At 31.7% G+C, this 22,407-nt stretch overlaps 1 protein-coding gene across 2 annotated transcripts; it reads left to right on the top strand.

The window, feature by feature from the left end:
* Window positions 1-3,248: 3,248 nt before the first annotated feature.
* Window positions 3,249-3,985, top strand: LOC120199246 (21 kDa protein-like). Of its 2 annotated transcripts, none has more exons than XM_039200395.1 (2): window positions 3,249-3,875; window positions 3,950-3,985. In XM_039200395.1, the coding sequence occupies exon 1, from the start codon at window positions 3,256-3,258 to the stop codon at window positions 3,856-3,858; it is 603 nt and encodes a 200-aa protein (XP_039056326.1). In that variant the 5' UTR covers window positions 3,249-3,255; the 3' UTR covers window positions 3,859-3,875; window positions 3,950-3,985. The 2 variants fall into 2 exon arrangements, with proteins under 2 accessions (XP_039056326.1, XP_039056327.1); XM_039200396.1 differs by having other exon boundaries at window positions 3,249-3,874; window positions 3,955-3,976.
* The last annotated feature ends 18,422 nt before the right edge of the window (window positions 3,986-22,407 follow it).

The raw sequence follows: 22,407 nt of genomic DNA, 5'->3' as shown, positions 1-22,407 counted from the left end.
TCCCTAAGGGTTATGAACCATGAATCAAGTATGTCAACATTTCCTTATATCGTTGCAATGTGGAAATGAAATAAAGACCATTGGAATATTTGTTCATCTCCCTAAGATCCATTTAGTGATGATTTGGAAGATGATCATTTGACAAGAGTTGTCTGTATTAAAGAATGAATACTCTTGAAGTGAAACGATTTGATCGGTTATCAGATATCATGGTTGGGATTTATAAAGTTCTAGTTAACTCGATGTTCCGATAGATCGACACAAATCATAAATGTCCTAAATCTTCGTTTCTCCATTCTCAGCTCAAATCACTAAGAATTCTTCAAGAACCTAATGCCCAAAATGGCTCTGATTTCCTGAATAATGGAATCACTCTTGTTATATCTGAAAACACAAGTAACTCAAATGCAAAGGATTTTGAATACCTTTCATATTTCATAGTGCCTCTGAAAAATGTTCGAATACTATATGATCCTGATAAATCACGTTCTGAATAACTGATGATTTAGTCAGATAGTGAACTCTTTCGATAATGATTCTAATTTATGACATTCTATTGGTATACTGAAGAGCTGTGTTTCCCTGCCTGATAAGATTATCAAGTACCTTCGAATAATATATGGAACCTCTAGTGTGTTCCTCATTCACACATATGTTTTCTCTAATTTATCTATTTTGATTTCTGATATCTCTGTTTACTTACTGAAATTATTTTATATGTGGTACTCTGGGACTCTGGTATGACTGAAGACTCTGGCAGGTTCAGTTACTGTTGGTAATTCCTTGTATAGGTTCAGCATCGACTGATAATTCCTTATGAACATAAGGCGACCCTTGGGTAGGCTCTGAGTCTCCAAGACCTTTCTTGGGTAGGCCCTACAACCTCAAGATTTTTCTTGGGTAGACCCTGTGGCCCCGAGAATCTTTCTTGGGTAGGCTCTCAGGCCCCAAGGTGCTCTCTTAGGTTATGCAGTTCTGGGGAACTACATATGGCATTCGGTTGGAGGGTTTTATATGGTTTTTGAAAAATATGTTTTAAACTGCTACTGTTTTAAAAAGATTTGTACATTTTCATTGGTTTTGTGGGAACACACTAGACACCCTGTTATGATCTCCTGAACCTAATCTTTCGAACATTTACTCTAAACTGAAAGCTTCCTGTCTTTTACTACCTGAGATATCAGTAGGACCTCTGTTCAGCATAAATATTTGTAGATGTCTGAACCAATAAGAAAATTATGCTTACATATTCTCTGCATGTTCTTCAGCATCTTTTGGTAGTACTGGTTTACTAAGCTTTCCAAAGCTCACTCTGTTACTCACTATTTCAGGTTAAAAGGATTGAACCAGTGCAACTATCGACATCAGTAAAGGAGTTCCACCGGCGTTGCTTGCGGAGTACGGTACATGTGATTAGGGGGCATGCAGCTTGTATTTTGTTTTTATCCGAGTCTGGAATCTGTTTTATTTCTGAACATTGTTAAATTTTACTGATGTATTTATAAATTGTTTTATGATTTTAATAATTTTAACAAAAAAAATTAATTTATGTGATTTTTTAGGTGGGTTACTCCGGTGACCCTAATGTGACACCTCGGATCGGATCAGGTAACCTGCATCGATCTGAGGGGGTTACATTTGTTTAATAATATGAGATAATTATAAAGTAATATCCATTGATAGTCTTTATTAATCATTGATTATGTACACATATTTTATACCCAACTACTTGAATTCAGGACATAAGAAACTAACACTACCTTTAAACCAAGAAGAATACCACCTTACATAAAACGTCGCCGTTTACTTAATGAAAAATTGGCTTATATCACGCTCCTTGCGTCCTTTAATATCTGAAATATTAACCTTATCGTTCGTCGCCATTGGTATGCTATCTTGTTCCTTCAACTATTATTATTTTAAGTGTTTGCTTTCTATCACCATCATGGATAAATAATATTTATAAATGAAACAATCTGCACAACGATCAACTGCTACGAGAATCCGTTATAAAAGTACGGGTCCATTCTTATACAATATATTTTTTTCTCAGAACACAAATCTTTTTAATGCTTATTTTAATTGATATGTTCTGGATGCATTATTTGTTGTTCTAAGGCTGTTTTCATCCTCATATCAGTATTTTATCATTTGTGTTGCTTTGATATTTTTAATGTAACATGTCACCTATAATTATGAAGTTTATATAAAATTATTTTTTAAATAATACAAAGTGGTTATAAAATTATATATATTTTGAAAAAAAGTTAATCATTAATAATTTATACACATTATGCATATATAATTAGGGATGAACAAGGGATCCAAATCTGACAGGTTGCGATTCGATTCTATTGGGTCAACATTTAAAAAAACGAGTTCGAGTCAAATCAGATTCAATTTTATAGTGAAAGGATACTAGACCTAAAAATAATACAATTAGATCTCATGTATTTAATGATAATTGAAATAATATCATTCTTTATATAATTTTTTCAATTAGATCTCTATTTTTATTGAATAAAATTGATTTTTTATAAATATATTTGTTTAGTGTTGTGTCGGATTTAAGTTTTATCTAAAAAAAAAGGCCAAGTTCTAATGTGAAGTCACCCTAAATTTGAGTCGGATCGGGTTTTGGAAGGAGGGCATATTTTTTTGGGTTGGATCAAATTGGCATAAAATCAGACCCAATTAGACCGATGCTCATCCCTAAATATAATTGCTCGAGCCAAACTTTCTAAGGAAAATAAAATATTTTTAATAATTGAAGTAACTTGTTTGTTCTAAAATCATTTTTTAAGGAAATATAATATAAAATCATCTTTAGATAATACTCTTTAAAACGTATCTTTTAAGAGATAATATTCAAAACTGAAATAAGATGAACGATTTTTTATTTTATTCAAATTCTCAAATTTTAGATAAATTTAAACATCTTGAATATAAAGCTAATTGTTATCCTGTCAATATTGAATTAAACACAAGTATGATAAAAGAGAGAGAGAAAACTATTATTATATGGATATATGAATTAAGTTTTCAGCTATAGTTTGTAAATTATTAAGGGAATCTATGAATAAAATAAGTTTAAAAAATAGCTAATTAAAGATACTGACAGCAGATCAATTTAAATGAAACAATATAAAACCAAATTCACTAGGTGATCAAAATTTTATGAGCTTTTTTCCCTCTATAAACTAAGATCCCTCTCTCTAAGCTTTTCTGCTGAAATCAAGGAAAAAGAAGAACAAAATGAAAAAGATTAGTTCAAGCTTTTCAATGTCAGCCATCTTTATTATCGCCATGTTTACATCTCCCCCATGCTCAGCAGCAAGAAAACTCCTTAGCTCGGAAACTGATACAGCCTTCATCAAAACTTGGTGTGATTCCACGAGCTACCCTGACTTATGTTTCGCCACTTTTTCAAGCTACGCAGCTGAAATCAAAGGCAGCCCCCAAATATTAGCCACCAAGTCCCTCTTCGTCGCACTTAACACCACACGTTCGGCTTCGAAGTCGTTCAACAAGCTCCGCAAAAAGCAGGGATTAAAGACAAGAGAGGCAGCGGCTCTCCAGGATTGTGTGGAGGAAATAAGTGATTCATTCGATGAGATCAAGAGGTCTGTTGCCGAAATGGGTGAGAGTGGTGGCAAAAGCTTTGCTTTTCGGATGAGTGATGTACAAACATGGGCGAGTGCTGCTTTGACCGATGAAAATACCTGCATGGATGGCTTCTCTGAGACTGCCGTTGATGGAGCTGTCAAAGATAAGGTGAGGACTGTGATTGAGAAAGTTGCACACTTAACCAGCATTTCTTTGTCTATTGTCAATCGCTACGCTGGCGCCAAAAATTAACCTTTCACTTGAAAGGAGTTAAATAGCATTGCATTACCGCTATAGCGCTCGTTGCCAGATTTAAATCCTTAAACGAAACCATATTTATCAGATTTTTATTTTTATTTCTTGTGAATTATTTCGCCTTTTTTTTGTCTACGTCGAAATGGTTGCAATATGTGTGGAAAGGCTGTCACGATGTAAAATATGTAATTACAATCTTCAATCAATGTTATTCTATGTTTGTTCAAACAACAAATGAACAAAGACAAATGTGATAGTTGGTTTTTAATGGTTAGAGAAAATGTTGTTTTCATTTAACGGTTTCAGATGTATATGTTCAACGCTTGTTTAAATAAAAAATAGACAAAAACAAATCATATGCATACTATACCAATGATTTAAAAAGATTTTAAAAAAATATAATTTTATAATCAATGCCATTAAAAAATAACATATAAACAAAAAAGTGATAGCTTATTCTATCGATTTTTTTGAGGAAAAAATTATAATCGACAATAATAGAATTCTCTTGCTCCCATTTTATGTTCCTATAAGTGTCTCACCACTCAATTTAAAACACGTGTAATAATACTAATTAGTACATTAATGAAAGTTTGTCATCATTATTACTTTTAATTTTTATATTCTTTTAGCTTTCTCTCGTGTAAAAAAATAAGCCCGATAATTTTTTCAATAACATGCTGTCAATTTCAGTTAATTTATTTTATATAATTTATCTTTTTTTTTCTTCTTAAATTATATCTTTATAAAGTTAAAGTGCATCCAATTATTATTATGTTTTTACCAATAATCGGTTGGTTTAGTGAGATAAAACACTAGAATCCTTAAGCAATGTCAGAAGTTTTAATTATGTTGATTGTGAATTGAGTAAAATGGATTGGTAAGGTTATTGTCATGATGACTTTTTCGCTCGGAAGAATTTGGGAGTCAAGTGTTTAACAAAAATTAAAAAACATTTTAAAAAGGTTAGAATCACCATCGACATTTGGATTAGGTAGGTCGAATACCCGGAAAATCATCCTTTTAAATAATTTTAATGAAAAATTTCAAAAGACGCGAGTGGTATGCATTTTAAGAGATTCTGGGTCCGAGAGTCAATTACACTCGGGGAAGGATTAGCATCCAGTAGCGCCCGAAATCGGTTCCGTCAATTATATCGTTGTCCATATTATTAGAAATTTGAGAATTTGAATTTATAATTCTTTTATTCACAAAATATTTTAAAAGGAATTTTAGGGAAAAATTATTATTATTTATTTCCGATTAAAGAAGAAAGTAACTCCCTAGTTATGTTAAGAGAATTATTTCTTGTGTTTTAATCGGAATACATAGAAAATTATTTGATTTCTAAGAAATTTATTTTAAAAAACTTTAAAATTGTATATTATTATTTCTAATTAATGAAGAAAATAACTTCCTAGTTATAGTAAGGGAATTTATTTCTTATGTTTTAATTGAAATAATATTGGCATTTTCTACATCTTTTAGAAATTTAGGAACAAATATGACACAATTTATTTATTTTTAATTAACGAAGAAAGTGACTCCCTAGTTATGTTAAGGGAATCATTTCTTATAATTTAATTAATTTTTTTGAAGAATGTCACTTAAAAGACTTTTTTTAAAAAGAAAGCAAATAATAAAAACCTAAAAACTAGGGATTAAACAATTTATCGGGTTATTGAGGAAGGATGAGTTTGTATTTATTCATTAATTAATGGGACCTAATTTAACTTTAAGCGACTACTTAAAAAAATATTTGTTTATTTATTAATATTAAAATTAAATGTCCAATTGTTTTAGGAGCGCTCTTTTCAATATTAGAAAATAAACAAATATTTTTAATTAATCTCAATTATGTGCTTATAATGAGTTCTAAAATTTTTAAAAGTATTTGAACTAAATTAGAAGTAATTAGACTTAGAAGGATCAAATTTATTCTAAATTAGTGATCAATACTAAAGAACCTAATCTTAAGGTCTTTTATCTAATCTATAAATTTAATCTACTGATCTAATTAATGAAGTTCTAAACCTGAAGTTTAATTCTAAACTTAAGTTAAAATTAAAAACAAAATTTAAAGAATTATAAAATTTAAAGGACCTAATTAAAGGTCAAGTCCTAAAAAGTGAGTAAATTTAAATGTCTAAAAATCTAAGGGTTTTGATGACTAATTCTAATTAATAACTAATATAAAAGAAGTTAAAATCCAACGGATCTAACTAAAGGCTAGACTCTAATGAATAACTAAATTACCAAGTTTTAGAGTCCTAATTAAAGATTAATAATTAACATTAATATTGGTGATCAAATTGATAAATTCTAAAATCTAAAGAATTTAATTTAAACTAAATAAGAAATCTAGAATTAATGTGATCTAATTAAAAGTAACTAATGGTTAAATTAAAAGAACTAAAACCATAAGCCTTGATATTGTAATTACACATATGATTAGATTGGGAGAAATCAAAGCTAGCATCTAAATTGAAATAATAAACCAATTCCATAAAATCAACATTAAAATTAAAGGTAAAGAAATGCAGAGACTAAATCGAATTCCATTAAAATGCATAAGGTCGGCATACAATATTACACGGTGAGTGGATTGCAAGAGTTAAAGAATTTAAAACACGAATTCCCAATCAAAGCGTGACCAAAATGAAAGAAAACAAAAAAGGGCCATCTTTGAAAATACGAAATTCTTCAATGACCCGCTCGCTGAGAGACCAAAACTACCCAATAGGCGCAAAAACCCTAGTTTCAATGAGAAATTCATTCTGCCTTCACCCTTTTTTGCACGGTTGTTCCTTCTCCCCCATTTATTCTTTCTGTCTTTTCTTTTTTCTTTTGAAACAAAAACACTTCAAGCTCTAGACATGACATTCATTCACCTCATTATCTTTTGATTTTTGAATGGTTGATCTTTCAGAAGCAGTCTTCAAATTCCCCTTGTGATTACATATTCTACTTGTTCCACACTTGACACAAGATCTTCAAAATCGTTTATTGAATTTGTAAGCGACAACTCGAAGAAAGGGTCTGGAATGGTGCTATGAAACATACATGAAATTTCCTTTTTTAGCATTAGAGTTTGAACTTGAGCTGCCAGACTTCTCCATCTTAGTGCATCTAAAGGTTTCAGTAGTTTTCATCTTCAGTTTCTGAAGATCCTGACAATTTGTATCCATGTCTTTGACACATTTGTATTACTCTAGGAAAGCATTGGCCAAATCGGTCAATGACTTAATTTGCTCTTTGCTCAAACGGGTATACCACACCTTATTCGGTCCCGTAAGACTGTCGTGGAAGCAATGAATCAATAAATCATCGTTATTCAAGTACCCCTCCATCTTTTTGTAGAACATCTTTAAATGGATTAAAGGACAACTGGTACCATTATACTTTTCAAACTCAGGTACCCTAAACTCGTGAGGATTAACCAAGGTGGGGACTAAGCTTAGCTCTCTCGCATCTAAGTTTTCATGGGATATCTCATCAACCTTTATTACCTCAATCGACCCTACTTAGTTTTTCCTTTGAAATGCTCGGTAACATTGAGATTCCTCCCCTTAACCAAATAGAATACCCTAGGGTGGTCAACCAACCTTGATGTGTCAATTTTTTGACGTCTTTTAGCAGATGCTATTTCTCGGTTGACGATCATTGTATCCAATATTTTAGTCATCTAACCCAACACTTCTTCTTGAGAAACTAAAGATTGATTTTTCATCCTCTGTTGCATCATGACCATCTGATATCGTATTTGATCTTATAACTCTCCTTGGGATTGCTCTATTTCTTCTAACCTTTTATCCATCAAGAATGGAGGAGTATGTGGTTGGGTGATCTTGGTATTACTGTATGTAACCTTTCATAAATTAATTTGATGATTTTTATAAAAAAATGCATAAAATTAAAATAAATGCAATGCCTGTAAAAAGGCGTCAATCCATAGTAACCATCTTAAATTATTTTTATTGATCACAAAAGGTTTCAGTACATCGAATAACCAAACCACATATAACGAATAGCTTTAGCTCCTAGCTTTTTTATCTTATTTAGGAGCCAAGTTATCTTTCTGGCATGATATGGTGGTGAGCCATCAATCTGTTTCAAATCTCTTGCAAAGATGGCTAAGTCGACCAACTTGTGAGTCACGTTGCTCGCTTGAGTAACTGCCTCATTAATCGCATTGTCTTCTTTTCATTTTACATTTCAACCTTTGAAGTTGTAGGCAATATTGACTATTCTCTCTCGTAAAAGACTCGATACGATCATGAAGTTCTTGGGCAAGATTTTTATAGTCATATATTAGCTCTATCATTGTTTTATTGTCGGCTCTATTGGTTTCTAGTTCAGTATTTTTCTCATAAATATGGTTTTGAAATGAGGCTTTTGTTTCGGTAAGGGCTGTTATCAACATTTCATTCTTCATTTCCCAAAGCCCTAATTCTTGTAAGGCTACTCTACGTTCACCTTTTGTAATCTGCAGATCTCGAGAGCACCTCTTAGCTCGTCATTTGTGTATTTTGCAATTCATCTGCCATCGTTCGACGTCACTCTTCAATTTAGAGGCTTCTTTTTGCCACTCTATTATAGTACTGCCTAAACCCACCGTTTGGAAGTCTTAACTGAATGTTTGAAAACCATCTTGTATGGCTTCCAATTATTTGTTCATAATGTCATTTTCGTTCTGCAACTGTTGAGCTTCATATTTCAACAAACATTTTTCTTTTTGGATGCCTTCACTAACTCTTTTGTCTTTGGATTCTCTCGGCTTTACCTTGACTAGATGTTCGGCTACTGAACCAGGTTGACATTCCTTCTCGAATTCTAAAACTCCATGCTCTAGCAGGTAATAAATTTGACGCTTGAAGGAAACACGAGTATCATATAATGTCCTTAAGCTCCTGTGTCATATTCATAGTTTGCATTAACATCAAACAACTTCGGATATGGAGGATGCAAAGGCTTCACATACCGTGGGGTTACCTCTTGTGCTTCTAATAACTTATTGTATAAATCTCCATATGTAATAGGAGCAAGATCAAAGTCAGGTTCAGTTCCTCCTAAGTTTTGGTTATTCATGAGGTGCATCTCTGTTGAGTGAATAAAAGTTTCCGTAGATGGAGTGAAACGTTGAGCCGTTGTAGTTTGATTCATGTTATCCCTTATTTTCATATTCTGAGGTACCTTTGTGGCATCTGGATCATTAGGAAACACGAGTTTACTACGTTTGAAATGGTTATATAGCTTCTCTTCATCTATCCTTACTTGAAATTTTATTGTTGTCACTATTCCTTTGTACTTCCTGACAACTTTTTGAAAGAGGCAATGATTGTACGGGGTACCTTTGTAGCCTCTTTTGTTACAGATTTATTTTTGTCAAGTTCTTTCTCCCTTTGCGTGGAAGAATCTTTTCCTTTGGTCAGCACATCTATTTTATCCATCATCTTGGACATTTGCTCTTTTATTTATTGCAGTTCACTTTGTTCCTCGTCAGACATGCAATCTTTGGACGTACGACTCTCTAATTTTCTCGGAACTTCTTTCGAATGCCATTTCTTAGCTATATCATGGTCTATCTGATTATGAAACCCCTTGTCAATGGTGAAAACCTTTTCATTGGTGATTACTTAGAATTGACACCCTTTTGTGTATGTCATGACCACATGATGTAAAGGTAAGGTGTAAAGGTAAATGCAAATGCAACGAAAGGACTGATCCCAAAATAACTATTCCTTGAACAATTCTTAAAAAACTAGCAATGTCTCGGTACAATGAGGAAGCAAAAATCAAACATTACAACTTGTGCGAGTAATTGGATAATGAGTCATTTTTTCAGACTCTTGCACTTTAAAATCTTTAGTTTCTTCTTCTTCTCCATCATTTAGGTTCACAATTTTCTGTTATTGTCTTCAACGTTGAACCTTCTTATGTCATGCTTCTCTCTTTAGTTGATAGAATTTCTTTAAATCCTTGTAACTTCTGATTTGTCCACAAAAGAATTTTTTTTAAATTATATCTAACCCATCAAAAGGCATTACTACGGGCGTTGCTTTTCAAGAACCTTCTAAATGAGTAGTTATTTCAGGGATCAATGCCTTTGCAAAATATGTTATGCTCATCTAAAAATACAAAAAAACACAAAAAAGGAAGTCAAGTTAGTTAGACAAAAAGAATCAAGTTAATTAAAATTATTATTCACATAAATGTAAGCTTAGCAAAAATATGACTCAAATGTGAGATTGAAAAATAAAGCATACAAAAAAAATTAAGAGTCATAACTGCATGTGTTCTAGTTCTCATAAGTTATCCGTATGGCTTTAGCGAGTAGGTTTACTAAATTCTCTAAATGAGGTTTTGTTCTATTAAGGTTCCCAAGCCATCTTTACAACCTGCTAAGGTTAACACAAATTATGGCCCATTACAGACTTGCGAATTGGATTATGCTTAGGCGATCACACCACTAAAACGTATCTCGGAACTGATATCCAGACATATAACTTAGGATGCTTTATATAGGTAATTTTTCAGACCTACACGAGGAAGCCCAATGCTCCTTATGAGGTGTGACGTTTCCCCCTACTTAAGTAAATCGAGATTGAGCTCGGGTTTAGAGCTATGATATGCAGCAGTCCTAAATAATTTCACGGAAGTGTAAGCCTTAACCAAAGAGAAAATCTTTTTTCTATTTGAAATAACATAATGAATCGTAAATTAAAATAATATCAAACTCATAATTTCTAGAATCCTAAATATATGGTAACCAACTCGTGGCTCGACTCTCAAGTTGTTTTAAAAAAAATTCCCTAGAGGAGTTGCCAAGCTTTCGACACTATTTTTTGCCTGAGTGGGGAAATACTAGTACTGACTTGGGGTTTTTTTCTTTGAAAAGGATTTTGAAATGTGAGAAGTTGCCACCAACCATTTAAGGTGCGATTGGGACACCATAAAAATTAGGTGTTAAACTTTTTATTTTTATCAAAATACCAAGTTTTAAGGTCTGTGAAAATCCAGAAATCAGGTTCGGGAGTCGGTTACGCATGGGGAAGGATTAACACCCCATAAGCGCCTAAAAATTGGTACCTAGTTGATTACCATATATTTAGAATCCAAAATTTTGAGTTCAAACTTTATCTAATTTTAAAATCATTACGAATAAGGGTATTCGTTTATTAAAGGCAATAGCATTCTCCCCTAGTATGAATACGAGAGATCAACTATTTTTCCCAATAACCGGACATTGCTTCAATTTTAGAAAAATTATAATGCAGTTTTGAAAAGAATGTCGACCTATTTGGGAATCATCAGTAGTTATCCCCTGAGCTTACTTGCGGGAGATATACCATTAATTCCTTAATAAGTGAACATTGCCTTAGGTTTGAAAATAAAATGCAATCAAACAAATTTTTATTCATCCTAATTAAACTAAGGGTAAGTTAAGGCTTTTTCTAACTTAAAGTGTCGAATTATGAAAGTTAAAGAACCTAATGGTACAAACCTAGAAATATAGGTTCTAATATTAACCCTATTTGATTTTTAAACCAATTATTGAATAGAATAATCGAGATGGTCCCTTAAACATTTAAGCGAGGGCCAACTCGAATTATTCCCTAAATTAAGAGGACTACATTGAAATCTTGCTAAAAGTGGAGGCTTTATTTAACCTATTTTATTATGTCAATCGTAAAGGTCTAATTGAAGCTTGGGTGTCAAAGATCTAAAATGTCGGGCTCTAAGAGAATAGAAGTTAAGGACCTAAATCAATAATTTATAAAGATCACGGACTAATTAATAAACAAAAACTCCTAAGTATTATCTAATTTAACCTATTAAATTTTTTAAATATTGATGATTTATAAATTTTAAAAAGTCGAGCAATAGATTCGAGTAATCGGGCATCTTATGCAAAAACTCGACTCGAATTGCTCCCTAATTAATAACTAGGGTGTCATCCTAATTTCTAATTCTGATTTGAGTGTTAACCTAATCTAAGAGTGAAATCTAATGCTTAAAACTATGAAGTTTTGAATCATTTAAATAATCTAATTAAAATAAAAAAGAAAACACAACATAAAATAAAAATAAAATAAGCATAAAACAATGACCAAATTGCATGAATATCAAATTACTAAGATAAAAAAATAATAAATTAGGCATATAACAGGGGCTAAATTAAAGCAAATTGAAATCAAATGGCTAAATCTAAACAAAATAAAAATTAGTTTAGGGACTAACATGCAAAAATATGCGATAACTATAGGGACCTAAAGGTAATTATCCATTTTATTTAAGCCTAAAATAACTTGATAAACTAAAAAAACAAAATAAAAAGTAGTCCACACGAATTAAAATAAAATTAAATAGTCACTACACATGACTAAAGTGTAAAAATACGCCTAACTTACAGGGACCAAACAATAATTTTACCAAAACTATAACATGCAAAGAGAAGGGAAAATTACATTTGTAAACCCTACAGGTGACTAGAATGCAAAAAACATGCTAAAGTTAGAAGGATGAAAATGCGAATAATCCAAAATTAATAGGCACACAAGGAAAAGGGAAAATAACATTTTTGGTCCATATAGGTGACCAAACTGAAAAAACACTTTAAAAGTACAAGGATCTCAGCATGATTTCCCCCCAAATTACTCCTATAAATACAAACATTTCCCTTTTTAATTCTTTTTAAATAAAAAAAATAAAAAAAATATCAATGCTCTCCCTTGGCTGCCTCACTTCCGGCCACCCCAAACACGCGACTGCCAAAAAACCCAAATATGTAGATCTACTAGCTTAGGTCCTTTTTAGGGCTAAAACCACCAAAAACGCTCTAAAAACCACTCGAACCCCTCTTAAATCTTTCGGTTTCCTTAGACTCTGGCGTCTCGACGAAGCCTCCCACACTCAGGTAAACATCGAATCTAATATTCTTTTTATTTATTTACACTTTACTAAAAAAAGACTTCGTTGATGGCCTTCCAAACATAAAACACTATTTTTTTACTTTTTCTTTTCGGTTGTTCCGAACTAAAGACCCCTCTCCTTTTGTTATTTACTACTATTCGAAAAACCAAAAAAAGTTTTTCTGTTACTATTTAAAAATTGAGAAAAAGAAAAAGAAAAATATGCTTTCTACTGATATTGGAAACTAACACAAAAGACACATATTTATTAATACTCAAAATAAAAAGGAGAACAACTTTAAAAACTGGTTTAATGCTTCTAGATGTATCAACAACCGAGAGAGTTTAAAGTGTTTTGGTTCGGGTTTTGTACCATTTTTACAGAAAAATGAATCATTACAAATTTGTTTGCTTGCTTTGTGTTTTCTGCAGGAGTTGCGTGGAGTGTAGAGTTTGGTGGTGTGTTGGAGCGGCCTTACTTTGCTTGGTGCAGAGAGCGGCGAGCATTGATAGGGGGATTGGGGGCAGCTACCCTAAGGTTAGGGTTAGATTAAGGTTGGGCTTGGTTTGGGCCCCGGGTTGGATATGTTTTTGGGGATTGGGTTTCAGTTTGGGTCGGGCCTTGATTTGGGTTTCGGGAGAAAATTGGTGATTACATTAATTACCAGTCACAAAAGATGGATGATAATGAAGAACAAAAAAAATTGAAAGAAGAACATATGAGTATAAATTAAGAACAAAACGTGAAAAGGAAAAAGAAATAGAAACATATCTGGTAAGTGGCAACAACAAATGAATAAGTTGGGTAAAAAAACTTAAATAACATATGAATATAGAGTGGCAATTTCATAAATAAATTTATATTTAATAAAAAATTAATGTGATATAATTTAAATTTGGATTTATTATTTTTCGAGAATTTGTTTTTATAAAATTTGGTATTATTATTATTTTATTTAAATGAATTAAATATTTTTTTGCCTTATTATTATATGTTTATGGTATAGGTTAAATTAAAAAATTAAATTATGTATATATTAAAATTTTCTAAAAAAAGCACTTCGCCTAATTTTAAATCAATAAAATTATTTTTAATAAGATTTTAATTTTAAAGATCATTATCTATTTAAAACAAAATCATAAATCATTGTCAAGTTAATATTTTCAATAATAACAAGTAATTTATAATTTTTAACAAAAATATTATTCAATAATTACCATAAGATTTTTGTTAGATTTTTTGTGTTAAAAAATGTTCACTATAAATTTAATATTTTAATAAAAAATAAAAAATTTTAATATGTGAATTAATATTAATATATGTGTGACTAAATAACAAATTTTAATAATTTGACACTAGAACAAAAAAGAGACAGTTTTTACGAATGACGTTAAAAATGAATGATTTAGTTTTATTTTTAAAATAAAATAAGATGACAAGTCTAGCTCGACATATATAGGATCCGTATCAAGACCTACAAACAATCAGGCCAGAGTCACTAATTTGTTTTTTTAAATATAAATAAAAAGCTGTAATATTATAATATATTTAAATTAAAATATAGATTATTAAACACAATTTTTTTTATTTTTTTATTTATTTTATATTATGATTAAAATATAAATTCTAATAAAAAATAAAGAAAAATAAATATTTTATAGAAAAGGGTAAAAAAACAATGAAGAATATATTTTTAATGAAGCTTTATTTATTATTTTTTTAAAAATTATTTTAAAATTTTACCAATTTTTATATCATTTTAATAATGTTTTAATAAAATAATTGATTCATGATATTCTCTTTGATGTTGGAGAAATAATTTATTTTTATTTTTATATACTTTAACCTTATAATTTATGAAAAGATAATTTTGAAATTTTTATTCTGAATAATTAATAATAATTGAGTACAATTTTATTTTAAATTCTATTTTTATTTTATTTATTTTATTTGGAGTGCGTATCTAGATTTTATTTATTTTCTATTAAAAATATATAAAAATAACATGACCATTGGAGGTTTACATTTATACTTTGCTTAAAGACAAAATTGATGATTGTGATAAAACTTTTACAAACATCATAATATGAGTAAAGTTAGAAACACTGATAAATCTCTCTGAATTATAGTTTTCGTTAATGTTATCTCGTTTTTATATTAGCACTTGACTTTGACAATAAAACATATAAATTATTTTCCCAAACAAAAAAAAAACTTAAATAGGCATATAAATTTAAATATATGTTAACCTGAAAAAAAGAATATATATACACATAACATATAAGTTTAAAAAATTAGTACGAGAAATTGAAATTCTGAATTTAAAATCTAAAAATCATTTCGAAAAACATCATTACTTAGATCTTGAATTAGTGACGCATCAAAGATGTCACTAAAACAGTTTTCCACTAATCTTTTTATTTTAATTCTTGGCGTGAAAAATTAAATGATATTATCTCTTAATATATTTTGAATAAAGAAAGTGTCTACAATAGTATATACCGTCAAATATAAATCAAGATGTACTTTAAAGCCTCAGCTGATTTGGAATATCTGACGACGATATTGCTCCACATACGGTCTTCTAAGAAATTGCGCATGGAAACACATTTCAAACACTGAGCTTACAAGCTCAGTGCCACACTAATAATTGTACTATACAATATGCATTCACTAAATGTGCATCCTAGTGGCATATGTATGAAGACATAGAAATGCTTAAATGACATGCTGAGGTAGGCATCATGGTGTGGGTGAGGGTTCTACATCTCGGGGCACACACCCCTCTAGACTTCCTAGGATACCTTTATGTATCTAGGTGAGATCCATAGCTACATCGAAAACTTACACCTGATCAACTTACTCCTTAAAGTATTGGGACATCTGTACCTAGTTGGCAACTGAAGTGCCTTGGCATTAATTGGGATATATCCAACAAGATGTTCGTTATCTGCTAAAGTAAACGCAGGTGTCCTGGGTTTTTCCCTAGCATCAAACAAGGCTAGTTTTATGTTATCCCAACTGTTATTATTTCTAGTTGTTCTGAGTTTATTACTGTTCTCACTTGTAATTTTATTTCATGGTGTTATAGGATTATTGGGACCCTCAAAACTATCCCTTTAAACCCTTAGGGTTCTTACCCAAAACAATACGTGGGTATTGATAGTATGCCCTGTGGTACCGATATTGACCTCTAAGTATTGATACTAACCTCTGGGTCTTTATACCAATTGCCTATTGACAACAGAGAGAAAAGAGGTAGTATCGATACTCTAGTTTGAGTATCGATACTTCTAGTCTATGGTATCGATACTATCCTTATTATCGATACCGAATTTATCTTCGATGTTTTGAAAAATAGCTCAATATCAAGATTCATACTAGGAGTATCGGTACACAATCCTCAGTATCGTTACTCCCATGAGTAATTATACCAAAATTGCCTACTAGAATCTGCTAAGTGTGCTCGGTATTGATACTACCCTACAAGTATCAAAATTGACAAAAAATATCGATACTCTATGGATGAGTATCGATACTTTATTCCCAAAAGACCCTTGTTTTAAAATAGATGATTAAAAATATAGGTTATATTCTTTAAGTACCAATACTCGAACCTAGAAATTGATACAAGCACTCCCTACTCCACTTGGTGAGGTAAGACTTGCACTTTGATTGTAGGACCTAGGAAGGCAACAAGTGTTCCTGAAATAAGAAGGCTTTAAAAAAAATAGTTAAATATGAATGAGTAAGATGGTAGGATAAAAATGACAATGGAATAGATGAAGATGAGAATATGTTTAAAAGGATTTAAAGAAGTATTTGTATATGGAACAATGTTATGGTGATGGAAGAAGGAAATATGAAAATGATAGTGAAGAATGAAGATAGTATCTCAAGAAAGGAAGGAATCAAACTACGCTATATTAAAGCTTAACCCTATACCTTATACAAACTTGAGGGATGGTGTTTAAGGACTTTGACCCTTTAGGTATATTAAACCAAAAGAACCAAAAGTATCAGGGTGGAAAGAATAAAGTCGACATCACAAGCACAAGAGCACTTGATAAGTGGATATAGTTCTTAAAGAACTAGAAAGAGAGAAAATCTCACAAGTTTTGATTAAACAAAGTTGGTTGATTTACAAAATGAAGACTAAACTATTTATAGGCCTAAGGATTCCTATGATTCAAATACAAGCTTTAATGAGTAAACATTTGTGGATGAATGTTCATACTTTAAGTAGATACAAAGCATGGCTTAGGTGAAAGAATTTGATGAATGGATGTTCATCTTTTAATGGAATCCATCCTTTGGCCGAATTCGTCCCACCTTGTGTGAACTTGTTGATTTGTCTTTTATGGATGAATGTTCATGAATGTATATTGGCTAAAATTCTTCCCCCCTTGTGTGAACATGACTATTTGGCTTCTTGCATGAATATGCGTGAATGAATGAACTTAAAAGCCTTTGAATGAATCCTTGCACCTCCTCACAAATGTGCTGATTCATTTTAATATTCTTTTCTCGTCTATGCATGTCTTCATTAATTCCTTCCATGCATAATTCCTTTGAAGGAGATGAATGGTTGCAAATCATGTATTTCTTTCCATCCTGCACCGTCTTCAGTAATATAGGTATATCATGAGCTCCCAATATTGAATTGATTCGATTCAAAGTGCATTGGAAAGCTAAGCAATAGGGAATTAAATGTTATGAGACTTCATCAGCCAAAGATGCTTGGAACATGTTAAAAAATGGCGATTAATCTGACTGATGTGAACTGTCCAACCAACTTTGCAATTGCCTTTTGTTTTCTTAGCATCCAATGTACCTAGACAAATTATGTAAACAAATAATTAGATAGGAATTGAGCTATGATAATTATGAATGCATGTTGCCGCCTATGTTATGAATGCAAATGAGCTAACTATGAATGCATATGCATTGAATGAGTTATTTAAAGATGTGAATTAATAAGTCATGCATGAATATCATATAGTATACATATAAATGACAACATATAATATTCAAGCATAATTAAGAATAAGATAAACATATTCACGTGACATGTAATGCATAAATAAGTAAATAAATAATAAAATAAGGCAAGACTCCCATATAATCAACAAGGTAGAACATCCATGAAGTGATCAAGTGTTGAAGAAGTGTGGTCCTTGGCATGATCCCATCATTGTCCCCCTTCTTTAGAGCGATTTGTACTCAAATTGAATGCTTCTGTCATTGATTGATCGATTGGTGTAAGAAAGGATGAATGAAGATCATTATGCCCATTAGGGTATGCATGAATTTCTTTGAATCCTTCAAGTAGGTAAGTCACGCCAACTTTAGTCTTTGTACCATTCCACATTATGAATCTTGAATAGTTGGATAATGCTCGTTTCTTTTCCTTGAATTGATGATCACAAGTAAGAACACTTCTATGTAAATGATTCAATGTGCTGCAAAATAGAAATAAGTTAGAACATGAAGCATCATTAACAATGTAAATGAACGTACAAGATTCACTAAGATTCATGAATGGAATTTGGTTCGTTGAACTTCCCTTTCATAAGGTTCATTGCATCTTGAATATGAAGTGAATGTACTTCGAATGTCAAAGAGCACAATCTTTGGAATACCAAATGTTACAACTTTCGGAACTTCAATGGATAAATGTGATTCATCAATTTGCAATGGTATGGCCTTTGGAATAACCTACAAATGAAATAAAAGAATAGAAAGAAAATATATATTAGTAGAAAGTAAAACTTTCTTCTCCTCACATTCTTTTCTCTCATGCTCATGTCCCTTTTGAAATTTCTCTTCTTCATACTTCTCTCGTATGCACTCTTTGCATTCCTTTTGTTTTTGAGTTCCACTCTCACACTCATGTTTTTCTTTACACTCAATCTTTTCAATATTCTCATATTCAACTACTCCAAATGCCTTTGTTTTCTCACAATGTTGGTTTTGCATAGCATCAATGTTTTTCTTAAGATGTTGTTGATCTTGAAGTACTTGGTGTGATGGCATTGGTACTAGCGTGATTCTTCTTCTCCCATGGATGAATGAATAATGATTTAGGAACCCATCATAGAATTCTCGTTTAACAAACTGCCAAGGACGTCCTAGAAGTAGATGGCTTGAATTCATGGAAGCAACAACACACAAGACTTCATCTTCATATCTCCCAATTGAAAAGGGTACAAATACTTGATCTTTGACTTCTAACTCTTCATCTTTATTTAATCCTTGAAAAACATATGGGTTGGGATGTTTGAATGTTGTAAGGCCGAACTTCTTGACCATTTATGTGCTTGCAAAATTTGTACAACTTTCACTATCAATAGCTACAAGACATACTTTACCATTTACATGGAAACGAGTATGAAATGCATTCTCTCTTTGCTGAATGTTCTCCATTGCTTCGGAAGAGGAAATATCAAGTAACATTATTAGTAAAAAAATTGAAATGTGAAAAATAGGACCTTACCAAATTTCAAAAATCAGAAACTCACGGTCACAAAAAAATTGTGACGTCACTCCTTTTAAGCATTATAGTTTCACTCGGGAATTTGTTTTTGGCTTTTGTAATTCCCCTTCTGGTCTTACACACTCTTTATGCCTTTTTCCACTCATTTCTCTCTTGTTAAGTTCTAAAAGAACTAACTCAATACCTTCAATTGAAGTGCTTAGGCATTTGCTGCAAAATGATGTTAGGTAGGGAAAAAATAGAAAGTAAAAGGTTGGCTTAAGAAAAAAGGAAAGAAATTGATAGAAGGAAAGGGGTTTTTAGTACAAGACACTAACAACCTTCCCTAGCCACAATCAAAGTGTTGAAAACAACTTTAGGCTTGTTGGCACTTCTTGAAGTATGAAACAACCTTTGCTTTTAACATTGCTTTTCTTGCTTTGATTTTGTCTTTTCTTTTGCCTTCTTTTTGCACGTTTCTTCAATGATTTTTTGAATAGCACTTCTTTTTCCTTTTGGTTTTACTTGTTTCATTGAATCAACTCTTCACAACTTGCTTGCTTCCACCTTAGCACTGATATCATATGATACAAGCATGCGCTACTCCACTTGGTGAGGTAAGACTTGCACTTTGATTGTAGGGCCTAGGAATGCAACAAGTGTTCCTGAAATAAAAAAGGCTTTAAAGAAAATGGTTAAATATGAATGAGTAAGATGGTAGGATAGAAATGAAAAAGGAATAGATGAAGATGAGGATATGTTTAAAAGGATTTAAAAAAGTATTTGTATAAGGAACATTGTTATGGTGATGGAAGAAGGAAGTATAAAAATGGTAGTGAAGAATGAAGATAGTATCTCAAGAATGAAAGGAATCGAACTAAGCTATATTAAAGCTTAACCCTAGACCTTATAGAAACTTGAGGGATGGTGTTTAAGGACATTGACCCTTTATGTATACTAAACCAAAAGAACCAAATATATCAGGGTGGAAAGAATATAGTCGACTCCATAAGCACAAGAGCACTTGATAAGTCAATTGTGTCATTGATTAACCGATTGGTGTAAGAAAGGATGAATGAAGATCATTATGCCTATTAGGGTATGCATGAATTTCTTTGAATCCTTCAAGTAGGTAAGTCATGCCAACTTTAGTCTTTGTACCTTTCCACATTATGTATCTTGAATAGTTGGATAATGCTCGTTTCTTTTTCTTGAATTGATGATCACAAGAAAGAACAATTCCATGTAAATGATTCATTGTGTTGCGAAATAGAAATAAGTTAAAACATGAAGGATCATTAACCATGTGAATGAACATATAAGATTCACTAAGGATCATGAATAGAATTTGGTTCGATGAAACTTTCCTTTCATAAGGTTCATTGTATCGTGAATATTAAGTGAATGTACGTCGAATGTCAAAGAGAACATTATTTGGAATACCAAATGTTATAACCTTTGGAAATTCAATGAATAAATGTGATTCATTAATTTGAAATGGTATGGCCTTTGGAATAACATGCAAATCAAATGAAATAATATGAAGAAAAGATTGATTAGTAGAAACTAAAACTTCCTTCTCGTCATCTTCTTTTCTCTCATGCTAATGACCCTTTTGAAATTTCTCTTCTTCATATTTCTCTCGTATGCTCTTTTTTCATTCCTGTTCTTTTTTAGTTCCACTCTCACACACATGTTTTTCTTCACACTCAATCTTTTCAATATTCTCAATTTCAACTACTCCAAATGCCGTTGTTTTCTCACAAAGTTCTTTTTGCATAGCATCAATGTTTTTCTTAAGCTGTTGTTGATCTTGAAGTACTTGGTGTGATGACATCGGTACTAACGTGATTCTTTTTCTCCATGGATGAATGAATAATGATTTAGGAACCCGTCATACAATTCTCGTTTATTAAGCTGCCAAGGACGTCCTAGAAGTAGATGGCTTGAATTCATGGAAGCAACAGCACACAAGACTTCATCTTCATATCTCCCAATTGAAAAAGGCACAAGTACTTGCTCTATAAATTCTAACTCTTCATTTTTATTTAATCTTTGCATAACATATGGGTTGGGATGTTTGAACATTGTAAGTCCCAACTTCTTGACCATGTATTTTCTTGCAAGATTTGTACAACTTCCACTATCAATGGCTACAAGACATACTTTACCATTTACATGGAAATGAGTATGAAATGCATTCTCTCTTTACTGAATTTTCTCCATTGCTTGGGAAGAGGAAAGATCAAGTAACATTGTTAGAAAAAAAATTGAAATGTGAAAATAGACCTTACCAAATTTCACAAATCAAAACCTCACGGTCACTCCAAAAAAAAATTGTGATGTCACTCCACTCAAGAACTCGTGTTTCATTCGGGAAAATATTTTTGGCTTTTGTAATTCCCATTCTGATCTCACACGCTCATTATGCCTTTCTTTACTCGTTTCTCTTTTGTTAAGTTCTAAAAGAACTAACTCAAGACCTTCAAATGAAGTGCTTAGGCTTTTGTTGCAAAATGAGGTTAGGTAGGGAAAAAATAAATAGAAAGTAAAAGGTTGACCTAAGAAGAAAGAAAAGAAATTGATAGAAGGAAATGCATTCTTACTATAAGACAACAACCTTCCTTAGCCATAATCAAAGTGCTGAAAACAACTTTAGGATTGTTTCCACTTGTTGAAGTATGAAACAACCTTTGCTTTTAACTTTGTTTTGCTTTTCTTGCTTTGATTTTGTCTTTCCTTTTGCTTTCTTTTTGCACGTTCCTTCAATGAGTTTTTGAATAGCACTTCTTTTTCCTTTTGGTTTTGCTTGTTTCTTTGAGTCAACACTTCACAACTTGCTTGCTTCCACCTTAGCACTGATATCATATGATACAAGCACACCCTACTCCACTTGGTGAGGTAAGACTTGCACTATGATTGTAGGACCTAGGAAGGCAACAAGTGTTCCTAAAATAAGAAGGCTTTAAAGAAAATGGTTAAATATGAATGAGTAAGATGGTAGGATAGAAATGACAATGTAATAGATGAATATGAGGACATGTTTAAAAGGATTTAAAGAAGTATTTGTATATGGAACAAACTTATGGTGATGGAAGAAGGAAGTATGAAAATGGTAGTGAAGAATGAAGAGAGTATCTAAAGAAACAAAGGAATCA

The sequence above is a fragment of the Hibiscus syriacus genome, unplaced genomic scaffold, assembly GCF_006381635.1.
Source record: "Hibiscus syriacus cultivar Baekdansim isolate YM2019G1 unplaced genomic scaffold, ASM638163v2 tig00005406_pilon, whole genome shotgun sequence".
NCBI lineage: Eukaryota > Viridiplantae > Streptophyta > Magnoliopsida > Malvales > Malvaceae > Hibiscus > Hibiscus syriacus.
Note: the sequence above shows the minus strand (reverse complement) of the source record. Positions and strands in the feature narration are given on the sequence as shown.